General features: G+C 41.0%; 2 protein-coding genes and 1 long non-coding RNA gene across 4 annotated transcripts; 1 reads left to right on the top strand and 2 right to left on the bottom strand.

Moving 5' to 3' along the window:
- Nucleotides 1-10496, bottom strand: LOC139620939 (sodium-coupled neutral amino acid transporter 3-like). Of its 2 annotated transcripts, none has more exons than XM_071477016.1 (16): nucleotides 10362-10496; nucleotides 6666-6782; nucleotides 6501-6585; nucleotides 6265-6380; nucleotides 4934-5007; nucleotides 4755-4847; nucleotides 4542-4623; nucleotides 4352-4434; nucleotides 4093-4151; nucleotides 3865-4005; nucleotides 3608-3687; nucleotides 3385-3485; nucleotides 3079-3203; nucleotides 1701-1845; nucleotides 1463-1566; nucleotides 1-1358 (listed from the first exon to the last, which is right to left on the bottom strand). In XM_071477016.1, the coding sequence occupies exons 2-16, from the start codon at nucleotides 6704-6706 to the stop codon at nucleotides 1254-1256; spliced, it is 1434 nt and encodes a 477-aa protein (XP_071333117.1). In that variant the 5' UTR covers nucleotides 6707-6782; nucleotides 10362-10496; the 3' UTR covers nucleotides 1-1253. The 2 variants fall into 2 exon arrangements, with proteins under 2 accessions (XP_071333117.1, XP_071333116.1); XM_071477015.1 differs by lacking the exon at nucleotides 10362-10496 and adding an exon at nucleotides 8612-8760.
- LOC139620940 (uncharacterized) lies at nucleotides 1840-3204 on the top strand. The gene is made up of 2 exons (XR_011690899.1): nucleotides 1840-1953; nucleotides 3045-3204. It is a non-coding gene; the product is annotated as an uncharacterized lncRNA (long non-coding RNA).
- A 480-nt stretch (nucleotides 10497-10976) lies between the features above and the next one.
- Nucleotides 10977-14252, bottom strand: apex2 (APEX nuclease (apurinic/apyrimidinic endonuclease) 2). The gene is made up of 6 exons (XM_071477010.1): nucleotides 14065-14252; nucleotides 13884-13967; nucleotides 13475-13655; nucleotides 13169-13312; nucleotides 12844-12913; nucleotides 10977-12304 (listed from the first exon to the last, which is right to left on the bottom strand). The coding sequence occupies exons 1-6, from the start codon at nucleotides 14177-14179 to the stop codon at nucleotides 11147-11149; spliced, it is 1752 nt and encodes a 583-aa protein (XP_071333111.1). The 5' UTR covers nucleotides 14180-14252; the 3' UTR covers nucleotides 10977-11146.
- Nucleotide 14253: the final 1 nt, after the last annotated feature.

Here is a 14253-nt window from a genome sequence, read left to right as displayed (position 1 = left end):
TACAAATGAAAGACATATTTTATTGACAGATAACAATATTCAAGTTAATTTAAAAATGTACAGGATGAACAGCAAATTTTAAAGACAAAAAAAAAGAAGAAAAAAAACAAGAATCTATTCATTTTAACTTGAATTCATAGGTCATTACTGACCACACTGAACAGTTCCTGGGAGTGCTGAAAGAGACACAGCATTTTTAACACTGGATTTTCATATGGGCAGTTTGTAACTGAACGTGGTAAAAAAAAAAAAAAAAAAAAATAGTGGGTTATATCCCATCTTAATGTGACACAATAAATATAATCTTTGGTTTGTAGCCATGGGTATTTTCAGGGACACATAAAAATGTAAAAAATTGGACAAACCACCTCTCTGTGTCTTTCTGTGGACGTGATTGTCAGTAACTGTCTGTCTGACCTTCATGAATAGCAGCAAAAACCCCACAAACTACACCGTCTCCCTTGAAGATGATAACCTTTACAATAATTAAGTGTCACAATATATTAACAAAATATCACATTGAACAGATCAATTCGATTCCATATACAAGTCGGTGAAAACTGCAGTTTGACACACAGGAGTGTTCAGCGTGGAAATGAAGACTAACCCTCACTGGTCATATTGAGCTGAATCTGTAAAGATTTGGGATTTGAAATTTGGACTTGGTCTTATAATGAAACATGATGATGATGATGAATGAACAAACTAAAATGTCTTGTTTTATCTGAGAGAAAGCAAATTCCTGGGTAAAGGCAATAACTGCCTTATCAAATTTCTGCCGTGTAAACTCTGAGATGGTAGGGAAGTAGATTGGAAGGATTTTGGCAGTGACTGAGCTATTCCAGGGAAACTCTACACATCCATACTCTAAAATGGGATTTCCATCTGAGTCATGCTGTTCCCATTCATCATAATGCTGTTACTCCTTTCCTGTCTTTTGCATTTCTTATAAAGACCTCCAAACAACATCCCTACTGCCGCCTGTGACACAGGTTTTAGTCAGTCAGAACACACTGCTCTGTATTCTCATGTGTTTTCTCCTCCAATACAGGACCTTTTGTCTCACATCTCAAAACACATTCATCTTTTTTGGTTTTTTGTTTTGGTTGTAGGTGAAGGTCCTTCACATATCCTTCATCTTGTGCAGCCAAGCTTTACTGCTTGGGATGAGGACTTGGCAGTTTAGGGGTAATTTAATGACAGGGAGCTTTGGTTGGCATTCTTTTCTTTGTATCTGTGTTCGGTCACGGCAACTAGTGCCCACCGACACTTCGGGACTCTCCAGTTGACCAGTCAATGATGATAAATGACAAACTCATGATCATAAAGACGAATCCCAGTGCAGCAAAGCATGCGGCCTACAGGAGAAGAAGGAAAGAAAACAACACCTGTGTCAACGACATAATGAAAAATACAATGACATTTTAAAGTATCCTTAATAGCTGAAGGAACCGACTTGTACCTGAATCTTGGGTCTGGACAGAAAAGGCTCCTGTTCATCGGGAACAATTCGGACATAGAAGATTCCAGGTAGGATGAAGATGAGGCTGGGGGCAGATGTGGCTCCTGCAGATGAAGGTGGAGAACAGAGATGAAGCGAATTTGTTTAAGGTTGCACACAGGAAGTCATTAGCGAGTTTAGAGACGATGTAGTTCACAATACAAAATCTATAAAAGCATTTCCTTCTTTGTAAACATACCAATGAGGCCAAAGATGTCGCGGATGGATGGCACGAAGATAACGAGCAGGTTGACCACGAAGATGAGACAAAATGCAATAGCGATGTGTCGGGCCCAGTGGAAAGGCTTGTCAGGGAACAAGATCTGGAGCAAAGCCCTGCGGATCTGCAGAGGGAAGGAAGAAGTAAAGGAAGAAAGAGAGAAAGTTGGGTTTTTCTTTACAAATAACATTGAGAATCAAGATGTCGAGAAGCTGATGATAAGGAGTTTATGGTAAGAAAAACTCATATAAGTTTAACTCCAGACCAACTATCTGACATTTTAGCAGGTACTGTCCGTCACCAGTTAAAGGCAAAACGTTTGCTGTGATGTGTTGTGGATTCAGTGGCAGCTTTCTGCTCTATGCACAGTGATACAATACTAAAGGAACAGCTGACATTTGGGAAAATACACTCATTTGCCTTTGGGTGACAAGATGATTACCCTCGTTATATCTGTCTTGTTTATGAAGCTGGAGCCAGAGGTAATTTAGCTTAGCTTAGTTTAGCTTAGCTTAGCTTAGCTTAGCCTAGCCTAAATACTGAAAACAGCTAGCCTGGCTAGCCTAGTCCCTGCTCCCTGCCATGAAACACTGTGGGACATGACCCCCTCGTGTTGTTTTTACACTTTATTGGTTTTTGCATTTATTAAACAAACAAAATATGTGTTAGTTAGTAAAGTTTAGATGTGGTAGATGAATCATTTAACCTTTGGAGCTGGGCTAACTGTTTCCCTCTGATTCCAGCCTGTAAGCTAAAGCTAACTGACTCCTAGCACATTTCCTAAAATGTCAGACCATTTCTTTAATCTAACCTTTAAAAGGTTTATGACTACAATATATTTGTTGAGCTACGGTGTGTTCTTAATAATTCCTTGTAGTGTGGATGTTTTCCACTCATTTTAAAAACTGGTGTTATCTTGAAAAGCTAACTCTGGTCCCTTTTAGCATCTATAGATAATTATGAAGTCTAGTGGCAAATGCTGAAAAGGCTCCATACAGTCAACACACTACTGAAACGGAAACAGCTGGTTCGAGAAGCTTTGCTCTGAAACAGGGAGGCTGTTTCAGTGCCATGATAGACAATGATGCTATTCTTACACTCTGAGACATGCATGGATCCCTTAGACAACATCAGTTATGTGATGTTGAGGCTACATTAGCAGCATCCTGTTACACGGCTTCCACAGTGGCCTACAAATTGCATTTATTTATTCTTAATAAAGATAATTGTTGTAACTATTTAATCTGATTTTCTCAGAGCAGGCCTTTCCTTTTGAGAAGTATGTAAAATAATAAATTTTGTTATTCTTGTTGTTTATATAAGATTTCTCACTAAACACATGTGATAGATGTCTTACCGGGAAGAGAACCACAGGGACGGTCAGAGTGACGGCCACCAGCACAGCCAGACGCACACAGAGAATCAGGACATCCCTGGAGCCCACGCGACTGTAGGTGTGTAGCAGCTCTGACTCCACAGCACCTACCCACAAAGAAGCAGACACCCCTTGACTCACAGTATCTCACATGGTCCAGTCCCTGATTCACAACATTGGAAAATATATATGGACTCTGGGTACAAGTGGGTCATTCATTTGAGATCTTGCCATTCACGGCAGCAGAACAAAGTGACCTTTGAGTCTCAGGAGTCAACAGTGTCTTACCATAAAAAGTGAGGTAACCAAAAAGAGCAGTCAGCAGGTACATGACAAACATGGCCAAGATGGAGACGTTGGCGACGCGCTGCATACGTTTCTTGGTGGCACTGTGGGTAAAAACATGCAAATTAAATTACATGATTTTCAAAGCAACTTTTAGCACAGCTTTCTTTCTGTCCGATAAAAAAAAACCACATATCTTGAAAGAGATGATGACATTCTGACTTACTCTCTTAGCTCAGTGTAGATTGGTAGCACCTCTGGGTGGCAGACAAAAGCAAAGGCCAGAATTGGGATGGTGTATGCAGTCTGAAAGCCAAACACACCAAAGGTCAGTGAGTAAATCAAATTAAACACTTGTTTTATACCCAAGACTACTGTTGACACAAGACACTCTAGTGCAGGACATGAGGCAGTAAATCTGCTGTGCTAACAAAAAAATAGGAAACTAGAAACAGTTGATGTGAAAAAGTTTTTCCTTCTAACCTGCGAGTTGATGGTAAATAGCTTGGCCTCACAGAAGTCGTCCGTCCTATTAATGGGAATGTGGTCGTCAACAATAGGAGTCATGTTATGATGTTCACTGTCATCAAGTGGACACAAGATGTTGAATTTCTTGTAGATGACCTGGGGAGTCACACCCACTGGTTAATCAAAGATAAATATTTAATGGAGGAACTGTTGGTCATATTGTGTGTATCTTTGGTGACTCACCGAAATGAGGAAAAACACCATGCAAGAGAGGGAGAAGCCACTTGTGTAGCCCAGGTAACCTGGATTGCAATGATAACAAGATGTTACAAAACGATTGATCAGCACAGACAATAGACACATTCTGGGAAGGATAATACTTGATAATTTCAGAACAGGACAGTAAATGCAATAAAAATAAGTATTAGAGACATGATGTCTACATGGGAGAGTATGGGGAATTTAAAAAAAAAAAAAAAAGTGATGCCAATGAAAAACATACCAAGTTGTTTCATGAGTGCTAGAGGAAGGATGATGAAAGCACTAACAATGATGATCAAGTAGTTTCCATTCAAGAACCACTCTCTAAGAAACAGTCAGACAAACAGATGGAAAAAAATCAGTACTCCACAAAACTATAAACAGAAACTACTGAACTATGCTTAAAATCAGAATAACACTTAGACACTCACTCTTTGTTTTCATGGTTATCAAGGAGAGCCTGAATAACCAGTGGGAGCTCAGACTTGATGATGAAGAGATAGCTGGACATTGCTAAAAGGAAGTGAAAACAGCTTTTTCAGATTGTGTCACTTACACATGTTTATGTGATGTTCTGTGCATGCTTTCACTGACAGATATCAGATATTAATATACCAATAAACAGTGAAAAGGCATGAAAATACCTCCAATGTTGTGTACTGTAATAACACAGGCAGCCAGCATTTTTCCTGGGGGGCCGAAAGCCCGATTTCCAAGCTGTTCGTAAGCCCGGATCCCTGAAAACACATAAATATTACAAATGCGTGTGAGGCAGAATTGCCTCTGTGGCTAAATACGTTCAGTGATTTGTGCTCTGACTTACCAACAACTCCGGCACTTTTCAGCAGGAGGTGAATCGAATATGCAGACAGAATGGCAATGAACACCAACAGGATTCTGAGAGGCACAGGAACAAATGGAGATCTGTTGTAATTCATGTCTAATAATTACATGACAGAAATGCGTCAATGGTCTCACAAGTTTGGACATTATGATCGGTAACTAAATAAATAAAGACAAGGAGAAAGAGAGAAATACATTTGTTCTTCAGGAACTAAATTCTGTTAACAAACAATTCATGATTGTCATCTTTGTTGTTTTTTTCCACCCACACGAGAGTTTGGCTTTGAGAGGCTGGCTCTCCAGCCACTCTCCGCCTCCTCCCCTCCGCCACATAGCACAGGACTGATCCAAGCAGGCAAGTCTTGGACCTGATCACTAGTGTCTATATTTAACTGCTCAAATCTGATTTAGAGAAGCTGCCTGTGTATGAGCTCTAATGTACATTGTGACAGATCAGGCTTTGCACGGGAGTGGTTGTGTATACAGTTTTACACCTAGCTCGCACAGGTACAGACAGACAGAAGCACATATATATTCCAGCACAGAGCTCATTCCCCTGCCACCACACATACCTGTCCTTACACAAACACATAGACAGTCAGACAGATGATACACACGCCCCTGCGGTCCTACTTCTAGCCTTATAAGGGCCCTCTATTGACTACATCCAAACTGCATCTACTAACACAAACTTTAACCTAATCCTACTTCTAATTCTAACTGCAAATCAATATTCTAACCCCAAATATAATGATTATTAAACTCTTTATAGGACACTTTTCAGGCAAGAGGCACAAAGCTTTACAGAGTTAGGCAGCTACACACAAGCAAATACAAACAGAAAACAATTATATAACAGAGTAAAATGTATAAGTAAAAATAAGTCAAAGTCACACTAAAATAAATAAAAGTTACATAAATATAGAAATTAGCTGTGCAGAAGCCATCTTAAAATGAGAGCTAAAGAGTAGAGAAAAGCCATTAAGAAATGGCCAAAATGACTTCATTTTGCAAACATCTCCACTGGGTCGGTCCACAACTCGTAAACTCAAACACACACGCCAAACAGCCCTGCTTTATCCTCACAACCACAAGGACTGTGCACATTTGGCTTTACTAAATATACTGTAAGCCATAAGGGGCTGAATATAGTGTGTCCTCTTTGCACAAGAGGGGACAATATTACAACTTAAAGGACATGTGCTGTGAGTGAGTTCATGCATCTTCTTGGGTAGAAACTTACACACACACACGCACACCGACAAATACAGTCAGGCACATGGGGACTGCGTGTTTGGCTCGCATACTCACAAAAACAGAATGATCCCAGTGTTGGACATTGCAAAAGCCAGTCCCAGAATTCCACTGCCCATTATGGCGTTACTGAGGTTAAAGATGGACATGCCGAATGAAGTCTTTCCCTCAAACTGTGGAAAGATATGTAACACAAATCAATTCATAAACAAAATTCACAGAAACAGCATCATTAGTATTTACTGTATATGATTTTACCACAGAAATACAACAAACTGAGAAAGATCACTCACGTCTGTAAAGTGGATTTCCTTCTTGGCACCGGTTTTATGTGGGAGAAACTCCTCATGTTCAGCCAAGGCATCCAGCCCATCGAACCTACGACAGAAGAAAACATTAGCATGCAACACCTTTACTGATGCACATATCAGTCATTACAGTTCATCTGTGAGTCTTACCCCTCATCCCTGCTGTGTCCATTCATCTTCTGAAGCTCCATTCTGGTTGCTGAGGTTGTGACTTCAGAGACTTTAAAGATACTTCTGCTGGATTGAAAGAATCCTCTTCAAACTTCTCTAGAAGAGAAGAGACAGCAACAGTTTAATTTGTGAAATACTGACTTACCAAAATCTCCTGGGGGTTGTTTTTCCAGCTTACCTCAGGCAGAGCTTTTGCCAACTTTCCATTATTTGTGAATAAAAAAAACACAGCAAGCAGACCAACCTCAGCATGTGTCATTAACTGTTTTACATTGCTTCTGTATGCATCACCTTTTCAGAAATCTTGTCTTAACTTGTCACAAGTGGGACAAGAACTCAGAATGGCTCCTCTAAGAAGCTGAGTTGTAAAATATTTTCTTAATTCTTTCATGAGATGGGTGTAATATATTTGCTCTGGTCTACAATACAGTAAATAGAGACAAGCTAACAGTGGCAGACTGGCAAAGGTGTTTAAATACCCTGAGATGTTTAAAGGTAAACACACTAGGTATTTGTACTTCCATAGAGGGAAGCCACAGTATCCCAGAAACAGTGAATATGACCACTGCAATGCAACAAAAAAATGCTATGTGTCCTCAAAAGGGCAGACCTATTTATAAAGTCTTGAGACACACCACTGTAATTTGTCCCACTTGCCAAATACAACAAGAATCTTGTGTTTATGACGTTTTTTTCTTTTGGCAATGCAAAAATCCTTTGCCACTGCCTTATTTTGGAGTTCTGCCCCATACCTCAGATATGTGGATAAAAAACTGTGATAGTTGACAAAATAACATTCCTGCAAAGATGAGCAATTTTGCTTGGGCTCTAAGTCCATTTAACACATGAAACGCTTTAAATAACAAATGTTGTCAGAGGACTTATGTTGCTCTAATCTGTCGTGGGCCACACAAAGCTGGCATGGACGGACTCTGGGAATGAGCGTAGGTCTGTGCTCCTGCCACGAGGTCATGGGATACTTCCCCTCTCTGTGGGTCAGGCTGCCCTCAGGATTTTCACATCTGACCCCTAAGGGGACACTCACGCTAGATTGTGCCATTCCTTAAGAATTTTACACAAAACCAGAATTTTTTATATTCCTACGCTCATCACTGAACGGGCCTGTTGAAGTACAATAATCCATACAACTTGGTGCTTGATAGCAGGGAGCCACAGAGACAAACAAAGGGTTCCTGTGTAAGTGGTGCTATTTAGTCTAAGTACAGAGTAGCCCTTTCCCTGCATACTGGCCTCAGGTCAAGTTTGGTTAGAGTAACTTTCTTTAGCTACATACCCGATGACTTTCCCATGGTCCATGGCCAACACACACAGCCAACAAAGCATAGACTAAATGTCAGGAATATTTTGTAATTTAACTTTCACAAGAAGCCAGTTTTGGTGGATGAATTACCTCCTTTACATTGTAAAAGGCAGATTTTCCAATTGGGCCTCATTTGCATTTTAATAGGGGGGAAAGCTGAAGAAACTAGACAAACCTGGTTAACTAGAAACTTGCTCCATGTTAGACATTTCATTGGCCATGAGGGTAGCTCATAAGATTGTGGAAACAGTGAAAAGAGTGGAAAAAAGCAATAAAGACGAAAAGTGCTCCCATACTTTCCATCAGTTTATACACCCATTTTTCCAGACAACCAACCCTGATGCTGTTTACAATGTGTTCAATGTATTGTAATTAGAAAAATCTATTAAAATAATACATTAAACAATGTATATAATAATCTCGTCAATGAACAACACATGTTAAGTGCAACACAATAGATATTACTGTAGCCTTACTATGCACACCACATGGCTCTTGTCTGACGCAAGACCAGCTCACTATTGACAGTTAGCCCTTCCCTTCTCTTCCTCAACATCCAAAACTCAAGGAAACACACACACACACACAGTTTTGTGCAACTCACCCTCGTGGTCAAGCCGAGATTTCTTTTCTGGATATTGAAATTATAATTCCTTCAGCAAATTCAGTCAGTTTTCTGATGCCAATGTTTATATATAGCTCTGCTCTTAGGAGTCTCTCCAAAGCTCCTTGGTAGTGAGGAGAAGAGAGTGTGAGAGAGATTAGAGGCTGGGAGGGAGTAAGCGGGAAATGGGAACACCCATACTTAACCCTTTGTTTAACCAGTTACAGGTAGTATCACAGTTACAAAGACACTGTAGGGATCCATTTACCAGGTGTCTACACTGAAAAGGTGTCAACAACACTAGAGCCTAAACTATGGAAATGAATTGCCCGTGGTTTTCAGACAGTCTGCAGTTCAAGGCCGCAGGTAATCCCAGGACCCTGCCAAATCAACAGGGACTCTGGTGATCATACTGGAGACTAATTACCATGTCATTTCGGAGTATGCAAGGTGAGAGGAGGGGCGAAGAAGTGGGTGTCATCTGAGGTGGGCTTTGTTACGGCATGGGCGGATACTCACTGACAGTGTGCATCCTGCTGGAAGTCACAGTGATGGTAATTAGCTTAGGAGATAAGTGCTTTTTTAAGATTGCCAACATGTGATCGTGGTTAAGAGGGGAAACATTGTGCATGCTTACATGTTATCATGTGCCTGATCCAAAACAAACAGACACAGCTGAGTGACATGCAACAGCAGAAATGAGCATGCCCAGCAACATGACACATACAAAAGACCCTTTAAGACCGGAGGTTTAGAACATTTTATCTAGAAGACATCTCCATATCTACAGGGAGATGCTATATAGCAGAGCATGCTTCCTGAATCCGGCAACAAAAACATGTGCTCAACCTGTTTGGGTCATCAGACCTGAAATGTCATCTACTGCTCAGAGAGAACATTTCAGTTGGATGATAAAGTTCAACTTAACTGAGATAGGGAATTTGCTTGCCCACCCAAGAAACACCCACATGTTCTTTATCTCCCCTTGACACAAAACGTTCACTGGAAACCGTGTCTTTCAGTGGTGTAAAGATCTCATGTGGTGGAGCGCACACACTAATGGCAGATTTCTTTTTGTTATGTTCCTTTTAAATGAGGTTTAGATTCTTTTCAGTGGAATAAAAAAAAAATAAATCACTTCCACATTTCAGTAATTTTATCGGGGTCAGGCTATTTGGAACAGTTTGTCAGCAAAATATCACAATGACAGTTTTGTGCAGATTGGGTGAATTTTTTTGACCTACAGACAATGCCCACCTCTGTCACCTTAAAACTTAGACTTATAGTCAGTTAATCAAGTTATTTGGAAGAATCCAGGACAAAGTGACAAACATATAACATGTGTTTAATATGGCTCATCAGGAAGCATTTTGTGTCGATAAAATCACAAATCAAACACTCAATGTTATTTTTGCACAGAACAGTATGCCAGCGTTTACAGCCAAGATGATCTCCCATTTCAGTGAGTCATTATAAACCCCCCTCTTTGCTGTGGATACTGCCAGCATGTCACTAAAGTCACAGACTGGGAATTGGAACTTAAACATATTCTCAGCTTAAAGGTTAAAGCAGAAACCAGCTGACATCATCATTTCAACTGTCAGTACATAACACATTATCAGAGGATATAATGACAATCATTTTTGGCTTTATCTTTCCATGTTTATGAATGAAAATTTGTGTTGTGGCCCAAATGTCGGCGCGAAGGAGGAAACTGCTGCCCTATACAGACCTTTTTTCTGGTACTCACCTCTCTGGGCAGACAGATGGATGTCTTCAGTTGAGACAGAGGTAATGGGGTATCAGTAAAAAAAAAACTTGTTGGCCGGTTCTTGTCTGCCTTTTACAGAGCCATGAGAGTTTCAGCAGCTGTGGGAGAGCAGAGAGAAAAATGAGGGAAGGAGGGAGGTAGTAATTGCGCGCGTTCAGAAATTTCCTGTCAGAAGCCAAGCCACTCCTGTTCCTTTAGACTGATGAGGCCACGTGTGGTGCTCTGTTCCTTTATGAATCGCTGTCATCTAACTGCATATGTCTGGAAATTGCCAGCACTGACCCTGGCTTTTTTTGTATGTAATGTAAACCTAAAGCTGACAAATAAAAGCTGGTATAAATACTCTGCCTACTGGCCTATATTACAGTGGTTATTCTGTGGCTGTGCAGCTGGCAGTGTCAATGAAATGTGTCGCTGTGGAAAGTGACTTTTCCTTTCTGACCTGGGCTTCAGCTTTGTGTCACCATCTAGTGGACATTCATCAGTAAATTATACAAATACAATGACCAACATCAGCATCCAGAGGTGTTCATTAAATATTCAATCTGCAATCCTCACTGCAATTCACAGAATAATGACACCTTCGACAACAAGTTTTTTTTTCTTATTTTATTGTTTTTTTTATTGTCTTTTATTATTTCGCTAAGAAAGAACACAAAGTCAACACATTAGAACCTGTGTAGCAGTGTTACAGTGCTTGTTTGAGCAAGAGCTTTTACTAATGAGTCAAGAAAAATCAACACGTGGTCCTTGTGGTGAACATGTTACTTCCCCTTCTCAACCCATGCAAAGAAATTACATCGAGCCTCAGGGTTGGAGGCATGGCCCTGAGGACGGGCACACACAAAGAACTGTTTTCCCATGTTCGGCCCCTCCTTTTTTACAGTACGAAGGACGCAGGGTTCTCCATGGACCTTGCAGGAGGGTGCTGGAGGGGGCCCATGAAGCACTGACTTCCAAAACACAAGCGATGCCCCTTTGTTGGCATTCGAGTGTCTCACACTGGGCTGTGTGGTTGAATGTTTTGTCTTCGCCTGTCGGTCACATGTCTCTGTGGCGGTGCTGGCACACATCTGTGGGGAACCATCAAAGACTAACTCTGCATCTCTAGGCACTCTGTCTGCGCCTGAGGACACATTTACTATAGTCGTGGATGCTTTCTGGGAGTTTTGTGTTGGGGTCATTTCACTCAGGTTGAGTATTTTTTCACTCGGCCTGACAGGGGCTTCAGTAGGGGGAACAACATTAGTGAGTTTCGGTTTGAAAAAGGAAAGGAGGCTGCCTTGTGGCTTTGAAGAAGTCTTTTCTGTCTTTGTCTTTTTCCCCTTTGGGACAACAGAATCTGATGTTAATACCCGTTTTTTACCAGAGACGTTTCCAGCTCCGATTGGGTTTAAATTCTCCCTCCTTTCCTCCTCGTCTTGAGATCCAGGTAATGCATCCCTCTGCTCCGCCTGAACTGATTTTTGGTCGACCTTAACGAGGAAGCGGGAGAGTTTCTGCTGCTTGCCAGCGAACTCTGGCAGGTAGCGAGTACAAAGGGGAGGAGGCTTGGAGCTGGGCAGGAGAGGGCAGCTCAGTTGCCCCCATACAGGGCAGTGGTCCGACCCCTCGACCTCTGGCATGATGTCTGCTGCCACAAAGTGATCCTTGGCTAGCTGGCAATCAGCGAATATATAGTCAATGCGTGTGCCATAGTTGGTCTGTCGTGCTCCAGTGAGAGTGGACCAGCATGTGAAGGCGTTTGTTCGAGTTGGGTGGAAATGGCGGAAGGTATCCACAAATTTCCCACCATGGATGGGATCTGTTGCAGGTATCTCAGATCCTTCATTGGGTTCCTCCTCATTCTTGTCGTCTTCAGGTTTGCCACCGTGCAAAAAACCATTCAGCCATTTCCTCCCGGGGTTTTCACCAAAGTCATCCTAAGTAATGAGAAAAACAAAGTAGGTAGAGTGCATCAATATGCATACACTGTGCACATTTGGCAGAAACATAACACTGCCATTTTAGGAGTATAATAATATATTTAATATTATATTTTTCCTTTATATTAAAGGAATAGTTTTACATTTTGGGAAAAAACTGATTTATTTCCCTGTTGAGACTGTTACCACTCTTATGTATGTTGTAGTATATTGCTAGCTTATCTTAGCATAAAGACATGAAGCAAGGGGTAACTAGCTATCCTGTGTACATCAAAACTTTTTTTTTTTTTTTTTTTTACCTCTGTTTTGAATGGATTAAACAACAAGATATAATGTGTTCATTAGTGAGCTTTGTGTGTCCTGGTGGCCAGATTTTGTTTTCTTTGGACAGGGCCAGGCTAGCCGGTCCCTCTGTTTCCAGTCTTCATGCTAAGCTAAGATAAGTGGCTGCTAGCTATAACTTCATATTCTCCATACAGACACAAGAGTGGTGTCAATCTAACAAAATAAGGTAATAATTCTAACCTTTTACTTACAATATCACTGGGGTCACAGTGGTCTATCGGTCGGTGAGATGTATTTACATCTCCTAAAACAATCACATGGCTGAAAAACAGAACAGAAAAAAAATTAGATTGCGCAATTTTACATATGCACATAATTCACATAGTCACAAACAGACAGCAATAGAAAGTGCCACTGTCCAAGCTCAAATACACAACACAAGTGTGTGTAGTAAAAAGCTGCCATTTGACAGTTTCATAGGTAAAGTGTCTGTGGTAAAAGCAGGATACACCTGTGTTTCATCTTTTTTTTTTTTTTTTTTTTTTTCAGTCTGTGGAAACTTTTCTCTGCAATCACCTGCCAGCTTTCAGTACGGCTTCGGCCCGACACTGCAGCAGCTTGTAGAACTGCAATTTGAACTGTTTTCGCTCTGGCTTTTCAGGGTCAGCCCGTGGACAGTACACATTGATTACAGCAACTGTTTGCACTTTGTCCTGACACCTGTGGGGAAAAAGAGGAGTCAAAAACAGAACAGAAAGAGTATAGATATCCACAATTTCAGCTCTACTTGACTGATTGAGAAATCTAGAAAAGACTAGAATATATTATTTATATATATATATATATATATATATATATTGTATTTAGATATTTTCCTCTCACATGATTCTGTGCTGTGTGATGACGGCTCGTCCTTCATTGTCCAAAAGCTGCAGCTCCTCACATGAAAACTCAGTGTGGTCACCATAGCATCCAACAGCCCCTTCGTGGTTGGTCAGCAGACCTGTGAGACCCTCCTCAGCAGCAAAAGGAGTGGCACAGTCCTTACAGTAAGTGGCAACCCCTGTAGACATCAGGAATGGGAGGTGAATTAGTTTGCATGGTTCAGGAGTGTGTCAGCAGCAACAGATGCAGTGCAGTGGTTATAGGGAGCTCAATTATGGCGACGTTTAATTAATTAGATTACGTCCTCTTGTCTGGGAACCCTAAATATAATAAGAAAAACACACTGACGGGAAAAACACTCACGACTCAAGGACACAAAATGAAGTGTTATGACTATGTAATGAACCTGAATAGCCGCTGCGTCCTCGACTGTAGCTGAAATAGGAGTTGTAGCCGTCAACAATGGCAGTTCTCTCATCAAGCAGGTCTCCTGTGGTGGGGGGCAAAGTGGGGTTAAACTTTTTATTACTGACTTTAAAAGACTGGCAGACATATCTGGCAGGCATGTTACTAAGCTAACTACTTACTTGTCACCTTTGTCTCCTGAACACAGATAATATCAGCGTCCAGTGAATCAAGAGCGTTTTTAATGCCGCCTCTGAAAGCCCTTATGCCATTTATATTCCAGGTAACGATCTTCATTGTGTAAATCTGTTGTTCGAGTGAAATGTGCAACTTTCAGGAAGTAAAGCGGAAGTGAAGAAGCTACGAGCGGA

The sequence above is a fragment of the Trachinotus anak genome, unplaced genomic scaffold, assembly GCF_046630095.1.
Source record: "Trachinotus anak isolate AG129_WGS33_773 ecotype Australia unplaced genomic scaffold, CSIRO_AGI_Tana_v1 ptg000004l, whole genome shotgun sequence".
NCBI classification, from domain to species: domain Eukaryota; kingdom Metazoa; phylum Chordata; class Actinopteri; order Carangiformes; family Carangidae; genus Trachinotus; species Trachinotus anak.
Note: the sequence above shows the minus strand (reverse complement) of the source record. Positions and strands in the feature narration are given on the sequence as shown.

Coding starts and splice junctions, on each gene's coding strand:
- apex2 (XM_071477010.1), bottom strand. CDS start 14,179: ATGAAGATCGTTACCTGGAATATAAATGGCATAAGGGCTTTCAGAGGC. Junction 13,313..13,474: donor ATCACACAGCACAGAATCAT/GTGAGAGGAAAA, acceptor TTTTCCCCACAG/GTGTCAGGACAAAGTGCAAA. Junction 12,914..13,168: donor GCCGTACTGAAAGCTGGCAG/GTGATTGCAGAG, acceptor TCTGTTTTTCAG/CCATGTGATTGTTTTAGGAG.
- LOC139620939 (XM_071477016.1), bottom strand. CDS start 6,706: ATGGAGCTTCAGAAGATGAATGGACACAGCAGGGATGAGGG. Junction 4,006..4,092: donor TGGTGTTTTTCCTCATTTCG/GTGAGTCACCAA, acceptor GTGACTCCCCAG/GTCATCTACAAGAAATTCAA. Junction 3,688..3,864: donor TATTTACCATCAACTCGCAG/GTTAGAAGGAAA, acceptor TTTGGCTTTCAG/ACTGCATACACCATCCCAAT.